Raw genomic sequence first — 18,153 nt, forward strand, 5'->3', positions numbered from 1 at the left:
ACGCTTCCAAAAAAGTACACTGACAAAATGTACAAGAAATTGACATGCTATTAAGGCAGTGCTACTGAAAGTGGGGTCCGGGGACCTCCAGGGGTCCTTGAGTGGGTTATTCCCCCCAGAGATAAATGATGGATAGTTAGAAATAGGAACCAAATGGGACACGGATGTGGCTGTAACTCTGAAAGTGTACAAATGGAACCAAATGGACCCTAACGACTCCATTTGGTTCCATTTGTACACTTCCAGAGTTATGGCGGTACTGTATGTGGTCTAAAAGCAGAGTTTCTCATTCTCAAAGTGTCACCAGGGAAGGGTCATCTATTTAAAAAGAAATATTGACATTCTTTGAAAATGTTAAGATATATATATATATATTTTTACATTTTTAACACCACAACTCTTGTATGGGGTCCTCCTTGGCACAACATCTTTTCAGATGGGGGTCCTCAGCAGTGGCGTGCACAGATAGACACTAGGGGGTGCTAGAGTTTTCTTATTTTGTACAGTTACACTGTACAGTATGTGGACCATGGTAACATTGATCATATTGATAAAAAGCTTCTAATATATTATTTAGGCCCCACAATCTATAAATCTCACACTATTAAGGCAACCGGCCGGTTCCACGCGCTGCACAAAGTGCCCTTTTTTCCACTTGAGCACCTGCCCCTCTAAATGTCTGTGCACGCCACTGGTCCTCAGCCAAATGCACATTAATTTAGGGGTGCTTGGCATGACGTTTCAGAACCACTGCTATAATAGTATAACCCATTCTGGACCCCCTTTTGGTGTTTTAACTAAGCATTATGTTATACTTTAGCAATAGAAAAATAGCAGATCTACAAGCTCATAGCGCGCCACCGAGTGGCGCGCTACGAGCTTGTAGGTCTGCTATTTTTGAAAAATCGTAAAAATGCAGCACAAATCTTTGAATACATATTCTTTCAGAGCGAACGTTTGTTTTTAATTTCGACGTAAATGGGATAATAAGGCACAAGGAAACACAGTGTACAGCTGCACCGGTGGTACTGCCATTAGTGGCACTCCTCTGCATGGCAAAAAGCGTGCTAGTTCACACTAGCACAGAATGATCATGTATCATTCATTCTAACACAATCAATTCAGCATGTATAATAATCCAAGTGTGAGAAACACAGGGCTACTTTATCAAGATCAATACTTTTCCGATTGTTGCACTTGGGCAGCGGTGGCCGAACGGTTTGCGGAGCGGTCTTGATACCGGAAGGTCGCCAGTTCGAATCCCCGGACCGGCACGTTAAAATTACCACCACTGAAGTGCCCTTGAGCAAGGCATTGAACCCCTACCATGAAATGTTCTATGAGCAGGGTGTGGCTGTAAACAAGCATCTCAATCGGCAGGATCTGTCACGTGACATTTACGTTGCCGTCCTGGTATGTGGCTTGCCTTAAGTTGTGTTTATTGACAAACTGGATCTCCTCAGAACCTGTGTATGGGCAGCTGTACAGCAGTCAAACACTAAAACATGTGTTCTGTTTGACCTGTGTATTAGTCACGCTGGTTTTGGTTCTTTTGAAAAACTAAAATACAAAACATTACATGACATGAGATGAAGCCTCGAAACTCAGATGACACTGTGAAGGGCACGCGTGTCTTTGTCTGAAAGACATGTCAAACGTTTCAAGCTTGGCAGACAATTTACATATGCCCAACAGTTAGGACATCATATATAACACGCAGTCCAACATTTCTTCACGTTTCTTGTTCGTTTTTTACTTTAAAACCAAATAATGTTTGGTTCAAAGATTGTGTATAGGCTACTAGTCTGACAGCTGGCCTGTTGCCTGTTGAAGAATGAATGAATGAATGAATGAATGAATGAATGAATGAATGAATGAATGAATGAACGAACAGTGCAGTCAGGAGGAACTCTCTGCATCATCAGGTTTACTGGCAGGTGTTGTAGATCTGGATCTGCTTGTTGATATCGTTGAGGATGCCTCTCATCTTGTCCTCCAGGCCGTCCAGCTGCCGAGCTTTCCCCTCCAGCCGCCTCTGGTTCTCCTCGTAATCCTTCTCCAGCTCTGTGGCGGGACACAGAGGAACGCCAACGACCGGTTAGTGTACCAGTGGTTCCCACAAACGTTTCAGCCCGTGACCCAAAACAGAAATTAGATGTTCCCACGGGACCCGAACTGGTGAAAATAGCAGATCATCTATTTTCACTACTTCTTAAATATTTGTTCTAATTTATGGAATTTCTTAAGATTTTTCTTTCATTTCTTCATGACATTACTGAAGAAAAAAAAATCATTGAATTTTGTTATTAATTCATGATAAGTTTTGCTTTTTTGGGAATGTTTTTTGAAAATGTTTTGAAATAATAATATATAATAATATAATAATAATTAAAATACAAATGTAGGTAACAAAAACGAAGGAGACCCATAACAACGTGTCTGCGACGGGTTAGACAACTATTAGTCTTCCGTTGTCAGACTGTTGCCTCTCCCAATTTTCTAATGCTTCCGTCATACAGTCTGGAGCAACGGAAGCTCTGATCATGAGTAAAATATAAATGCTTCCATCATACAGTCTGGAGCAACGGAAGCTCTGATCATGAGTAAAATATAAATGCTTCCGTCATACAGTCTGGAGAAACGGACGCTCTGATCATGAGTAAAATATAAATGCTTCCGTCATACAGTCTGGAGCAACGGAAGCTCTGATCATGAGTAAAATATAAATGCTTCCATCATACAGTCTGGATAAACGGAAGCTCTGATCATGAGTAAAATATAAATGCTTCCGTCATACAGTCTGGAGAAACGGAAGCTCTGATCATGAGTAAAATATAAAGCGGAAGTGGAGACTCCTCCCCACTTCCGTTTCGTCTTTACAGTCACGCAAATGTATGCTGATATAAATAGAAATCATCTAAGCATATATAGCTTGTTGCTTAGCAGAAATGAAAATGTAAAGATATTTTAAAATATATTTCCGTGAATGGAAATGGCAACTTCCTTCCGGATTTCAGGAGGTGTAGTTCCAGACTCTTATATAGCATTCGGAGATTGTGGAATAGTTGTCTGGCTACGTGAGACTAGACAACTATGCTTCTGCATACACACACATATGCCCACACACACACCTGCTAGTCTTTGCAGCTTGCTCTGAGCATCCCTCAGCAGTTCTTTGGCTTCGTCTCGGAGCCTCTCTGCTCTCTTCTTGGCGTCCTGCACCACCTTGGCCTTGGTGTCGACGCGCTGCTGCACCTCGTGGTATTTATCAGTCAGCTGGCCGTCCAGAATCTGAACATCAACACAGAAAACAGCATAAATCCAGGGTGATCCACAAGATATAATTTATACATTATACAGAGATATTCTAAAGATATTCTGTTGAAGCCATACAGTAAATGCTACGCACGGACGCAAACACACGCACGCACAGTCGTACACACACACCTGCTTGGCCTCCTCTGCTTTAGTTCGTGCCATGGTGGCGGTCTCCTCTGCCCGCGCGGCGGCCATGCTGTTGTTGGCACGCTGGGTCTTCAGGGCGTCGATCTCTCGTCCCAGGGTGCCCAGGCGGTCCATGGCCTCGCTCAGGTCCTTCTCACTGTTGGACGTCTCCGACTCAATCTGACCACAAGGGGGTGCATACTTAGTTTAGACTAGTCATTGGTTAGACATGCGTTAAGGTTAGGTTTAGGTGTGCTGCCCCGTGGGAGGTTAGGTTTAGGGTGAGGGTTTGAGATAGGTTGTAGTTGTGTTGTAGTTGTAGGACTAATGACTGGTCTAACCAATGACTAGTCTAAACCAAAAACTGTCTAAACAGTCAAAGTACAGCACCCGACAACAAGGCAGCACATAATACAGTACAGTACGATGATCAGTGTTTTTGGCAGCAAATTTTGATTTTAGTTTCAGTCATAGTCTCTTGAATAGTTTTCATTTCGTTTTAGTCACATTTTAGTCACCTGGAATGTCTTAAGTGTTAGTCTAGTTTTAGTCGACTAAATATCATAAGATTTTAGTCAACTGAATCTGCAGCTGATTTTGTCGATTAAAATGTATTTTGGCGGGCCTGGATGTCGTTATAATGGCCAGGCGGGGCTTCGGGGGGCTGCCTCGAAGCCCCGCCTGGCCATAAGGTTGGGCCGGGCCTTACATTTCGGGCCTGTTGAGAACTCTAGTTTCCGCCGGCTGCCGGGCACAGCTGCACTAATAACTTTGGGGTGGATCCGTCTAGAGTTTGAATGGACAGGTATCAGTCAAAAGGGAGACATCGAAGAGGAAGGACGGGTGAGGAGGGATCAACATATGGAATGTCAGAACAGGTCAGCTCCATATATGGAGATCTAAGGGTTTGAGGTTTGAGGTCAGATGTAGAGTTGCTGGGCCGGCTCCATACAGTATAGATCTAGGTGATGATCCAGTCTTCTCCATGTATGGCTATACAGGGTTTGATGAGGTCAGTGTCGTGACCTTCATATATGTAGACGGCCATATATGGAGCGTGTCACAAGGCATGATGGACTGACGGCCATATATGGTGGCGTGACAGAATGACTGACTGACTGACTGATCATGACAGGTAGGCTACATCTGAGATGCAAATATTGTACTTTTACTCCACTACATTTATTTGAAAACTTTAGTTACTAGTTACTTTAGTTACTACCCTAAGACTATATATGTATTTCAGTCACGATGCCACGCACTGTGAGCTTGTAGATTCTGCTATTTTCAAAGATTTATTAAATTATTATTTGAAAACTTTAAATGGGCCATTCTGCACAAAATAGTACTTTTACTTTTGCTACTTAACGTACATTTTTAAGCCAATGCTTTTGAACTTTTACTCAAGTAAGTGTTGAATTCCGGACTTTTACTTGCAACGGATCATTTCTACATTGCAGTATTGATACTTTAAAAGATTGAGTACTTTTTCCACCACTGGGTTGATTGATTGCAGACTTACCCCCAAGTGTCTGCAACTGTTTTTAACCCATTTAGGCCTGACGTAAAAAAAGAAAAGAAAAAAAAGTCTTCTACTGAAATACCTATGATTCTATATCAGTGGTTCTCAATATTTCATGTCAAGGACCACAAAATCGGAAAAAATATGTTGTTCCAGGAATCCCCCCCCCCCCCCCCCCCCAGAAGCAAAGATTTGAGTTAAAAACGTTCGCTCTGAAAGAATATATATTTAACATTTTGAAAATAGCAGATCTACAAGCTCGTAGCGTGGCAACAGCTAAAGTATAACATAATGCTTAAAACAGCAAGAGGGGTTCCCACCCTGAATGGGTTAAACATACGTGCTACGTCACGCGATGAGGAAATGTTGCTGTTCTGTTCTGATTTGTTTATTGCTTTGAAATGTTGTATTATGTGTATCTCGACGACACTGCAAATGAGGGTGAGCTCAATGTCTTCCGAGAATACATAAAGGTTTGAATGAATGAATGAATGAATGAATGAATGAATATATGAATGAATGAATGAATTAATGAATTAATGCATGCATGAATGATTCTACCTGCACGAGTCGAGCCTCGGTTTCCCCGATGTCAGCCTTGGCTCTAGCGATGGCCTTCTCAGCCGATGCCTGAGCGCTCTTAGCGTCCACCAGGGCCTGTTTCACCGTCTCCGCTGTGCTCTTCACACCCTCCGCACGATGCCTGAGGAACACACACACACACGCGCGCGCACACGCACACGCACACGCACAAGGTACATTTACGTAAGTACTGTACTCAAGTACAATGTTGAGGTATTTATGCTTTACTTAGAGCTTTACGTAGCTTTGAGCTCTCGCCTTTGGACCACAAGTTCATGGGTTCGATCCCGGGCACTGCCAACTCAGCGGCACCGAGTGCCGCGCCACGAGCTTGTAGATCTGTTTTTGTTTTTTTATCGTGAAAATGTGGCGCAAATCTTAACTCAAATCTTTGCTTCTGGGAGGGTCCCTGGAACAACATATTTTGAGATGGGGGTCGGCGGCCAAATACATAGATTTTTGGGGACCTTGACATGAAAAAGGTTGAGCACCACTGACATAGAAACATAGGGTTTTCCAGAAAAATGTCAGGATTTAGAAGCCATCTTTTTAGAATCGTTCTCAGGTCTAAATGGGTTTACATGTCACCGAACAGTAGGGATGAGACCCACCTGGCCCTCTTGGCGTCCAGCAGCAGCTGCTCGGCCTTGCGCACGTCGTCCTGCGTCTGGTCCAGGATGGCGTCCACGTTGGACAGGCTGCGGACGCGCTCCTTGATCTCGTCCGCCAGGTGTCTGATCTGCTGGGGCGACGCGGGGATGGACAGCTCCAGCACGCGGCTCGCTATCCTCTCGATGCTGTCCGGCTCCGCGCCTTCTTCTGCACAGAGAGATATATATACAGAGTTACTGTATGTGTACAGTATATGACAGAGGAAGGCCTGTTCAATCTTATAGTGGTTCCAAAACATTTTCATGTCAAGGACCCCAGTTCCAGGAGGCAGTTCCAGGGGGTCCCCAGCTAGTTTGTAACCAAATGGGCCCAGTTTGTACACTTTAAGAAGAAGATGAGAGCAAGCACTCAGTTGAATAGTTCCATGTAGTGCACGGTTCTGGAAGGTATACTGAATGAATAAATACCAGCACTCACGTTATCCGTTAGGATTCTTGTTTCATTTCAGTCTTAGAGGGGTCTTAGAGACCTGCACAGGTCAGATTATTTTTTATACTGTTTCCGTCAAGGATCTCAATATGCTGCATATGGTTATTGTGTTTATTTATTGTGTTTTATTTTATGTTAGTTTTTGATACTACTCTCCTAATGGAAATAACTTGTACAACTTGACTAATTTATTGATGTAATGATGTATTTAGTGCACCCGGACCGTTTAGTGCAACGCACCCAGGTCCCCTTTATAAGTGACACAGAAACATTCACTTCTAGATTATAGTTGAAGAAGGCCACCCGGCCGAAACATCCGTCTGTCTGTTTGTTATGCCTGCTGGGGAAAACTGAAATAAAACAAGAATCCTAACGGATAACGTGAGTGCTGGTATTTATTCACCCAGTTTGTACACTCTCAGAGTTAAATTAACTTCGATTTTACAATATAAATTGGGGTCCCAGAGATAGAAATGCCATTAAATGGAGGACTGTAGCCTAATTCAGGTCAAACCTGGGGTCCTTGAAATGAAAATGGCTGAGATGGCTGCTAGAGCCGTAAAAATCTTCTCTTATGGAGGTCCATGCCCATGGCATCACCTTTTCAAATGGGGGTCCACGCCTCCGCGTGCTAATAAGTGTCAATTTGGGGGGTCCTTGACATGAAAAAGTTGGGGAACCACTGCTCTACAGTACATGATCTGTGCCGTGTTATCGACTCACGCGTGAGGAAGTCTCGGATCTGTTTGATGAGGTCTCTCAGGTCGTTGTTGGAGCGTTCCACCTTGTTCTTGGTGGCCGTGGCCTTGTCCAGCGCTGCCTGGGCTTTACCCTTGGCCTCCTCCGCCTTGGTCTTGGCCTCCGCTACCTGCACAGGAAAGACACCCGCTTCCAATGTTATCAAACAATAATCACCAGTAGGTTACTTATCACTCGAATGCAAGCCAGCAGGATCGCCTGGAGCCGACTGCATGTCTACTGGCTGTGATTAGGAAACACAGAAGTGAAATTACTGCCGCCGAAGTGAAAACATTGTGAAACTGACTTACACGGCCGGTTACGACTGATATGAGGTTAGGGGACTTACACGGCCGGTAAAGTCGACGGACTCTATACCTTGGTATAGAGTCTGTCCATCTCTCCCATACCTTGGTATAGAGTCCGTCCACCTCTCCTCTGCATACCTTGGTATAGAGTCCGTCCACCTCTCCTCTGCATACCTTGGTATAGAGTCCGTCCACCTCTCCTCTGCATACCTTGGTATAGAGTCCGTCCACCTCTCCTCTGCATACCTTGGTATAGAGTCCGTCCACCTCTCCTCTGCATACCTTGGTATAGAGTCCGTCCACCTCTCCCATACCTTGGTATAGAGTCCGTCCAGCTCTCCTCTGCATACCTTGGTATAGAGTCCGTCCACCTCTCCCATACCTTGGTATAGAGTCCGTCCACCTCTCCCATACCTTGGTATAGAGTCCGTCCACCTCTCCCATACCTTGGTATAGAGTCCGTCCACCTCTCCCATACCTTGGCATAGAGTCCGTCCACCTCTCCCATACCTTGGTATAGAGTCTGTCCACCTCTCCCATACCTTGGTATAGAGTCCGTCCACCTCTCCCATACCTTGGTATAGAGTCCGTCCACCTCTCCCATGGCGGTGTTGAGCTCCGTCTCTGCGTCTCTGGCTCTCTTCAGGGCGTGGTCGGCCATGGACACGGCTCCGTTGCAGTTCAGGCCCCCGCAGTGACGCTGGCCCTCGTCATCGCGGCAGCCCGCGCCGCCACAGGGGCTCTCTCCGCAGGGGGCGTCGCCTGGGGCCCCGCACACCTGGTGGGACAGCGGGTACATATTATACATAGGCAGGCACCATTTATATTTGTATTTATATCGATAACGCCCGGGATTCAAACTCGGGGCTCCCGCCTGAAAGTCCATTAACCACTAGTTCAAAGAGGTATCCCTATGGACTGGGGCAGATATTAGACTTTTGAGGCCATGAGGCTGAGGCAGTTGAGCCACTCTGCTAGCCCCCATTTTGACCTCCTCCCACGGGGAAACCCGATCCGGGTCACGGCACCAATGTTAACGCCCCGGGATTCAAACTCGGGTGTCCCGTGTGAAAGCCCAACATCTTAACCACTAGACCAAAGGGATCAGGCTGAGGCTCTGAGCCACTCATTCTGTTATTCCCAAACAGTGGGTCACGGACACAATTGTATGGGTTAATTCTTTTTTTTGTTTCCTACATTTTGTTTTTAATTATTATAATTTCAAACATTTTCAAAACGGCATTCCCACAAAAAGTTTTCATGAATTAATACTAAGTTAAAGGATTTTTCTAAGTAGCCGGAAGAACGCTCTACTTCCGCATTTGACCACCACATTTTGGTAAGCCTTTCTTGGGGGCTTGGTTTTATGCCGTTCAGGGTTTTATGGGTAATTCTTCCATTGGCTTAGAGGCGCAGCCTAGAGACAAGGCAGCCAATCATGAAAAAGTGTCTAGTACGGTCGCTACTAGAGGTAGTAGTGAATGTAGGCCAGGGTGCTGTTCAAGCACCTGGCAAAAAAGACTCAGATAGCTCATCGTAACAGACCTTCTCATTGATCTTCTTCATGTCCAGGCCCTGTGCTCGGGCGTTGAGGTCCCCCAAGGCTCGCTTGTTGAGGGCGTTCTTGCGGTTGAAGTCGTCCTTCTTGGCGTTGATGAGCCGCTCGGTGCGGCGGCGAGTGTCGGCCGACTGACTGACCGCGCTGGGCTTCGTGGTCGTGGACGTGTTGGCCCGGCGCTCGGCGTCGCGAGACTGGTTGTAGGAGCTACGGATGCTGTCGTACGCACCTGGGGGGGGGGGGGGGGGGGGGGGGGGTTCAAAGAATATATTAACTAATTTAGACCTGAGACCAGATTCTACAAAACGTCTTGTAAATCCTGACAGTTTTCTGAAAAAACCCGTGTTTCTATATCGGTGGTTCTAAAACTATTTCATGTCAAGGACCCAAAAAAATTGTATATTGGCCCCCCCATCTGAAAATATGTTGTTCCAGGGACCCACCTCCCCAGAAGCAAAGATTTGAGTTAAAAACGCTCGCTCTGAAAGAATATATATATTCAAAGATTTGCGCCACATTTTCACGATTTTTCAAAAATAGCAGATCTACAAGCTCATAGCTCGAGCTTGTAGATCGACTAAAACTAAGATGAGAAATGTTCGTCGACTACCTTTTTTCACTGATGAAAACTAAATGGAAACTAAATGAAAACTATGCTTTGATGACTAAAACTAAGACTAAATATACTGACAATGTTGTCAACAAATAAAAACTAGACTAAAATGTTAAGAAGGGACTGGTGGACAAGATATCCAGTATACTGTAAGTCATTAGTATAGTTGGTTGCATGCTGAAAATAGCCGATCTACAAGCTCACAACGCGTCGCGCTGTAGAACGGCTATTTTGTTGTAAAAACTGTCATTACGACGGCATCAAGGCCCGCCAAAATACATTTTAGTCGACTAAATCAACTGTACATTTAGTCGACTAAAATCGTATGATATGTAGTCGACTAAAACTAGACTAACACTAAGACATTCCAGGTGACTAAAACGTGACTAAAAAATGAAAACTATTCAAGAGACTAATGACTAAAACTAAAATCGAAATTTGCTGCCAAAAACAACACTGCCTCTTCTCACCCAGGAAGTTGGAGTTCTTGAGGATGTCCAGGTGTCTGTGGAGCTGCTGGGAGGTGAGGTTCAGCTCCTTGGCCTCTCTCTCCAGGGCACTCAGCTCCTTGCTCGCCTCCGAGTTGGTGTCCTGGACGATGGTCAGGTCTCCCTCCAGACGGGTCAGGGTGTCCGTGGTCTCGCCAATCTGAGCTCTGCGGTGGTGGTGGTGGGGGTGGGGCAACGAGAATCAAATGATACAACTAGATTTGAGTTGTGGGCGTTATATAATGCCACACAGTGGCGTGCACAGACATTTAGAGGGGCAGGTGCTCAAGTGAAAAAAGGGCACCTTGTGCAACGCGTGGAACCGGCCGGTTGCCTTAATAGTGTGAGATTTATAGATTTTGGGACCTAAATAATATATTAGGAGCTTTTTTATCAAAAATGTATCAATGTCACCATGGTCCACATACTGTACTGTACCAAAGAAAAACTGTACCAAAGAAAAAGTTTTCAGTTTTTGCTCTAGCACCCCCTAGTGTCTATCTGTGCACGCCACTGATGCCACAAACAGCCAATTCTGTCTTTAATGTTCAATATATTAATGTTACGGCCGGGCTACACCAGGCTTTTCGCGCGCGTTTACGCACACACGCGAGCCCCACGTACGTACGTGCACTTAAAATAGGACTGGACCTAAAAGCGTGTGTGCGTGTGTGTGCGTATACGCCCTCGTAAACGCGCACAAAATCGCCCGGTGTAGCCCGGCCGTTATACACATTGCATATCCCAGTTCGAAGTGTCCTTGAGCAAGACACTGAACCCCTAAAGTTTAGGGGTTCAGCGTATGTTTAGGGCCTAAACATACTGTGCCAGTCACACCAGGCACGTCTATTTATTATTCATACTGTAACACATTGTATTACTACAAGAGATACAAATCTAAGAAATTCCAATGTGGCGAGAAGAAGCGACAAGTCGTGAGCTTGTAGATCTGCTAATTTCACTAGTTTAGGTCCTGCCAGGGCGAATGTCAAATTTCTGTTTACGGGTCAACAATTTAGGCATTTAGCAGACGCTCTTAATCCAGAGCGACTTACATTAAGCAAGAACAAAAAGCATGGCAATACATCACATACTGTACATAAAAAGTAGTTATCATGAATCATACGTAAGCTAAGAACGTAACAGTCGAATATCAATATACTGTAGTGGAACTATGCATGTATACTTTATAGTGCTACAGTATGTCTACATAAAAATGCTATAAGTCTACATAAAATGCTATCTAAGTCTATATAAAAATGTCAGGGCTAGGGCAAGTGCTACGGGCCATGATGGAGTCTGAAGAGGTGGGTTTTCAGACTACTGACCAGTGGCGTGCATAGACATTTAGAGGGGCAGGTGCTCAGGTGAAAAAAGGGCACCTTGTGCAGCGCGTGGAACCGGCCGGTTGCCTTAATAGTGTGAGATTTATAGATTTTGGGGCATAAATAAGATCAGAGAATCAAGAATCAAGAATTGATCAATGTCACCATGGTCCACAATCCACATACTGTACAGTGTACACACAAAAAAGAAAAGAAAATGGCACATTTGTCCAGAGGGAAAAGGGCAGGGGGTACTCTAGCACCCCCTAGTGTATATGTGCACTCCGCACTGCTACTGACATTATTACAACACGCTTTATACCTGAGGTCTTCGATGAGCTCCATCAGCGTGGTGACGGCGGTGGCGGTGGCGTTGCGTGCGTTGACGATGCCCTGGGCGAGCGCCAGCTTCTCCTCCAGGTCCCGGAAGGCCTTCTCGTACGCCCCGGTGAGCCCCGTGGTCTGGATCTCATGAGCGCGCTCTGACAGGGCCTTGGTACGCACCGCCAGGTCCTGGTGGTGAGACCAGAGAGAGAGACCCATGAATGTGTGTAGGGGTGCACGCTTATGAAATTATGACTGATATCTGATCTCCGATTATTTGCAGGGTCATATCTGCCGATACCGATACTGACCGATTCCGATATTATACAATTTACAATTTACAATTTAGGCATTTAGCAGACGCTCTTAATCCAGAGCGACTTACATTAAGCAAGAACAAAAAGCATGGGAATACATCACATATGTAAAATGCATTTATCGCGAAACATGCGTAAGCTAAGAACGTGACTAGAACATATCTATATAATGACACTATACATATAAACTATACATATATGCTATACTATGCTGTACATATATACTATGAAGTGCTATGACTACATACAATGCACTTATTGTGCTGTCTACATGACATGCTATAAGTCTGTTTCAAATGCTATATAAGTCTAAGAAGTGCTGTCTAAGGGGGGTAGGGTAAGTGCTATGGGCCATGATGGAGTCTGAAAAGGTGGGTTTTCAGACTACGGCGGAAGATCGGGAGTGATGCTGCAGTTCTGATTGCAACGGGAAGTGCATTCCACAGTTTTGGGGCCAGAAGGGAGAAGAGTTTGGGACGTGTGGAGCGTTGTCCCGGCGTTTTTAGTGAGGGTACTTCCAGCTTCCCTGCGTTGGCTGATCTGAGTGCGCGGGAGGGTTTGTAGGGTTCAATCATGCTGGCAAGATATGGGGGAGCCATACCTTTGGTTGCTTTAAATGCCAACATCAGAGTTTTGTATTCTGTGCGGGCAGCGACCGGGAGCCAGTGCAGGGAGCGGAGCAGGGGGGAGACATGTGAGAATTTTGGCTGGTTGAAGACCAAGCGAGCTGCGGCATTTTGGATCAGTTGGAGAGGCTTCAGTGCACATGCCGGTAGGTCAGTAAGGAGAGAGTTACAATAGTCAAGTTTTGACAGGACTGTTGTCTGGATTAGGAGCTGGGATGATTCCTGGGTGAGGAACGGTCTAATTCGTCGTATGTTATAGAGTGTGAACCTACAGGATCGAGTGACAGCTGTGATGTGAGTTTTGAACGAGAGCTGACTGTCCAGGACAACACCAAGGTTCCTGGCTGTTGGGACAGACGTTACCAGGGCGTTGTCTACGGAAATAGTTAGCTCCCGCATCGGGCAGGACTTAGCTGGGAAGAAGAGAAGCTCAGTCTTGTCTGGGTTACAGAGGACCACAATGGAAACAAGCCTAGGCCCTATAGGGGCTTGGCCCAAAGCCTGTTAATAAAGTATTCAATCAATCAATAAATATCATATTTGATTTGGCTTTTGTTCTAGACTAGATCGAGGTACTAGAAACTTTTGATTTATATTGAACTCATTGATGCATTTTTACATTTTTTATTTAAAACATGTTTTGCTGGTGAAAACCGATTAAATAATCTGAGACCATTCCGTTACCGATATGGCATTTTTATGGCCTATTCCGATTATGCTACAGATTATATCGTGGATTCCTAAATGTGTGGCATATCACACATGAGTGCTGAAAATTGTGTGCTGGTTGCGTGCTGAAAATAGCTGATCTACAAGCTCACAAAGTGTTGCGCTGTGACGCTATTTTCAGAGCACACCCAAGCATAAAACGACTTGTCGGCGGCATGGGGGGGAAACAAATTCTGTTTCAAACTTGTGATGACAACCATCTACATTCTACAAGGACTCACAACATGTCGCCGCAGTGCGACACGTTGTTATATTGACCAAATTGTCAATATATTTTGTCTTACTTTTAGTCATGGTCGCTTAGTTTTAATTTAGTTTTTATCAGCGACAAAGTCAACACTACATGGTGTACGGTACGGTACGTACCTGGACAATGCGGTCCCAGTCCCCGAAACACTGGTGACAGGGCTGGCAGTTTGGGAACTGGCCCGAGAAGCCCCGGGCGCACTGGTCACAGCGCACGCCCGACACGCCCTGCTCGCACAGGCAGTGGCCCGTCGCCCTGTTGCACTGAGAGGACGCTATGCCGCGCCAGTCACAGTCACATGCTGGATGCACAGAGAGAGAGAGACAGAGACAGAGAGAGAGAGAGAGAGAGAGAGAGAGATAGAGAAAAAGATGTGTAAGAGACAGTGGCACAATGGTAGGCAGAGATTAACAGGCTACAGCACAGTACAACATTGGCAGAAACAAAGGACATGTAGGCCTATTACTAGCCTCGTGTAGCCAGGGGGCGAGGTAGTTCTGTATGTTCCTCACCTCTGCACTGAGTCCGAGGGTCTCCCCAGTAGTTTATAATGTTCCTTACCTCTGCACTGAGTCCTATAGGGTCTCCCCAGTAGTTCCTTACCTCTGCACTGAGTCCTATAGGGTCTCCCCAGTAGTTTATAATGTTCCTTACCTCTGCACTGAGTCCGAGGGTCTCCCCAGTAGTTTATAATGTTCCTTACCTCTGCACTGAGTCCGAGGGTCTCCCCAGTAGTTTAAAATGTTCCTTACCTCTGCACTGAGTCCTATAGGGTCTCCCCAGTAGTTCCTTACCTCTGCACTGAGTCCGAGGGTCTCCCCAGTAGTTCCTTACCTCTGCACTGAGTCCGAGGGTCTCCCCAGTAGTTCCTTACCTCTGCACTGAGTCCGAGGGTCTCCCCAGTAGTTCCTTACCTCTGCACTGAGTCCGAGGGTCTCCCCAGTAGTTCCTTACCTCTGCACTGAGTCCGAGGGTCTCCCCAGTAGTTCCTTACCTCTGCACTGAGTCCGAGGGTCTCCCCAGTAGTTCCTTACCTCTGCACTGAGTCTGAGGGTCTCCCCAGTAGTTCCTTACCTCTGCACTGAGTCTGAGGGTCTCCCCAGTAGTTCCTTACCTCTGCACTGAGTCCGAGGGTCTCCCCAGTAGTTTATAATGTTCCTTACCTCTGCACTGAGTCCTATAGGGTCTCCCCAGTAGTTCCTTACCTCTGCACTGAGTCCGAGGGTCTCCCCAGTAGTTCTCTCGACAGTCCGTGCAGGTCTTTCCCCCGAAGCCGTCCCGACACTGACACTGACCTGTGAACTTTACCATTGAATACTTTATTAGTTAGTCCACAGCTAAATCTAAGAATCTGTATTTGATCTGCTATGAGCATTTTTCATGCATTCACCCCCCATGCATTAAATTCCCCTTGACAATGAATGCAGAATTGACGTCATGTGTCTGAGCAAATAGACATGTTACGTCATGATGGTGCACGATGATAAGAGTGCCCCTCACCTCACACGGGTGAGATTCTTATTTTCAAACTGTGCTTTCCAACTGCCTTTTTAAATCATCATGATATGCGCTTAGTAAATTATAGTCCACTTAATTAGGGTTTCTACTGGTTCCACCAAGTGAAAGCTTATGTGGTTGCAGCCAATAGAGCGTCGCAGTCCCGCCCCCTACCCTGGACCAGGAAATTATTCTCCGTTCATTTTCCTCATAGACATTTCAGAAAGTATTTATTTAAAGATGTTTACGCCGCGGACAAAGCCAACTCGAGTCGTGACAAATCATGACAACAAACACAATTTTTTGGGCCGAACAAATAATTAGAAAGAAGAAAAAAACGGCAGGTTACAACACTTTTTTTGTTGTTTTTCTTCTTTGTAATTATTTGTTTGGTCCAAAATATTGTTTGTGTTGTCATGAGTTGTCACGACTCGAGTTGGCTTTGTCCGCGGCGTAACCGTCTTTAAATAAATACTTTAAGAAATGTCTATGAGGAAAATGAACGGAGAATCATTTCCTGGTCCAGGGTAGGAGGCGGGACTGCGACGCTCTATAGCCGATATACTAAATGAGTATAACAATAATAACATAACAACACAGTTTGAAAAGGAAAGAATCACTCCTGTCCTTGACAATATAACCAATCCTACAGTTAGCATTTTGTACACACGCACACAAGGAGCAAACACGCACGCACGCACGCACGCACGCACGCACGCACACACACACACACACACACACACACACACGCACGCACGCACACGCACGCACACGCGTCATACCTCATTGCACGAGGAGCTGACAGAGTTCATGGGGTCACAGCCGCACGCCTCGCAGCCCGTCCCGGCCGCCAGGTTCCAGTGGTTGGGGGCACAGTGGTCACACGGCAGGCCGATGACACCAGGCAGACACTGGCACTGGCCCGTGGCGCGCTGGCACACGCAGTCGTCACGCTCCATGCACTGGCTGCCCTCTGTACCCAGGAAGTTACAGGTGCACCCTGGGTGGAGGAGTTGGAGCATCATAATTAAATCCTGACAGTTTTCTGAAGAACACATGTTCAAGGACCCCCAAAATGATATGTAATTGGCTGCCGACCCCCATCTGAAAATACGTTGGCTCTGAAAGAATATATTCAAGATTTGCACCACATTTTCACGATTTTTCAAAAATAGCAGACGTAGCGCGGCACCGAGTGCCGTGCTACAAGCTTGTAGATCTTTAGCTATTTTCAATAGCTAAAGCATAACATGATGCTTAAAACACCAAAAAGGGTTCCCGTCCAGAATGGGTTAACTACTTCATATTACTATAAAAAAAAAGATGTGCCTGGCCCGGGCCGGCCTAGCGGTGCGACGTGCTGTGAGCTTCGAGATCGGCTATTTTCAAAGTGTAAAATCATCATCATCACCTTTATTTATACTCAGAAGTACGATTGAGGGCAACCAAGCCCTCATTTTCTTTTTTTTTCAATTTACGTTTTATTGAATTTTAATCAAACATACATGAACGACTGACAATTGACAAGACATACAACCGAAAACAAAACAAGACAATATACGTACAATACACACAAGGGGAGATGTCTGCCTCTCTTCTCTATCGATGAACATTCATAATACATAAGTATAATACAGGTGCATATACATGTTAAACAGGTTTAACTGAAACTATACAAAATCAGGTCTTATGGTAGAAACATGAGCAATCCATCTAAACCAGTTATCTGTGAAGACTTCAACTTGACCTCTGAAGCTGAATGTAATTCTCTCCATAATAAATATACTATAGATTAAATCAATCCATTCATTTATAGTTGGTATTACATTTGTAAGCCACTTTTTTGTTAAGGCTTTTTTGGATGCCACCAGCAATACCCTCAATAGATACTGATCCTGCTTTACAAATTGAAGTCCCTCCAGATCTGCAAGATACATGGTTTTAAAATCAAAAGGAATGTCAACACCAAAAACTGCTTCCAGGACACTGTGGACACTTCTCCAAAATGGAACCACAGAAGGGCAACTCCAGAACACATGAAAATGATTTGCCAATGTTTCCCCACAGAGTCTCCAACAGTCCGACTGATACGTGTAATGTCTTTTCTGGGCTGGAGTGCAAAAGAAACGACTCACATTTTTCCAGCTGAATTCTCTCCATGTGGGGGAACTACTCATTTTCCACTGATGTTTACATATTCTTCAAGCCCTCATTTTCAATGTAGCCGAGGCTACAATATGCATACATAGTACAATCAATACATCATAAATCAGGGTAAATTACAAAGGAACTTCATGCAGAGCAGCCAGTCTAACAAACAACAAAATAACTTGGTTGAAACAGGAGCAATCACAGTTTAAAATGCCTTGAAGCATTCCCTTGAACCGACCGAATGACAGCAGGGAGCTCAGTTTAAGGCTGACGTGCCCAGCTCTGTCTGAGCATGAGGAACCTTTAAGAAAAGATCATTACGATGCCATCAAGGCCCGCCAAAATACATTTGACTAAAATCTGATGTTATTTACATCAGTGGTTCCCAAACCTTTTCATGTCAAGGACCCCCAAATTGACACTAATTAGCCCGCGGACCCCCATTTGAAAAAGATATGCCAGGGACCACCATAAGAGAAGATTTTGACGGCTCTAGCAGTGATTCTCAACCCGTTTAATTTCAGTTTGACATGCATTAGTCTACAGACCCCCATTAATGGCATTTCTATCTCTGGGACCCCCG

The 18,153-nt window shown here is 45.3% G+C and overlaps 1 protein-coding gene across 3 annotated transcripts in view; it reads right to left on the reverse strand.

Moving 5' to 3' along the window:
- Nucleotides 1-240: 240 nt before the first annotated feature.
- Nucleotides 241-18,153, reverse strand: part of lamb2 (laminin, beta 2 (laminin S)) — a 138,971-nt gene continuing 121,058 nt past the window's right edge. For all 3 annotated transcript variants that reach the window (XM_079496075.1, XM_079496076.1, XM_079496077.1), the window contains 13 exons: nt 16,202-16,419; nt 15,128-15,224; nt 14,042-14,223; nt 12,002-12,192; nt 10,337-10,521; nt 9,241-9,482; nt 8,270-8,473; nt 7,373-7,517; nt 6,160-6,367; nt 5,528-5,669; nt 3,448-3,624; nt 3,132-3,291; nt 241-2,064 (listed from right to left, as the gene is read on the reverse strand). In XM_079496075.1, the coding sequence (XP_079352201.1) occupies nt 1,928-2,064; nt 3,132-3,291; nt 3,448-3,624; nt 5,528-5,669; nt 6,160-6,367; nt 7,373-7,517; nt 8,270-8,473; nt 9,241-9,482; nt 10,337-10,521; nt 12,002-12,192; nt 14,042-14,223; nt 15,128-15,224; nt 16,202-16,419 (2,288 nt within the window). In that variant the 3' untranslated portion in view covers nt 241-1,927. The remainder of the gene's footprint in view (nt 2,065-3,131; nt 3,292-3,447; nt 3,625-5,527; nt 5,670-6,159; nt 6,368-7,372; nt 7,518-8,269; nt 8,474-9,240; nt 9,483-10,336; nt 10,522-12,001; nt 12,193-14,041; nt 14,224-15,127; nt 15,225-16,201; nt 16,420-18,153) is intronic.

The sequence above is a fragment of the Electrona antarctica genome (assembly GCF_951216825.1).
Source record: "Electrona antarctica genome assembly, chromosome: 2".
NCBI lineage: Eukaryota > Metazoa > Chordata > Actinopteri > Myctophiformes > Myctophidae > Electrona > Electrona antarctica.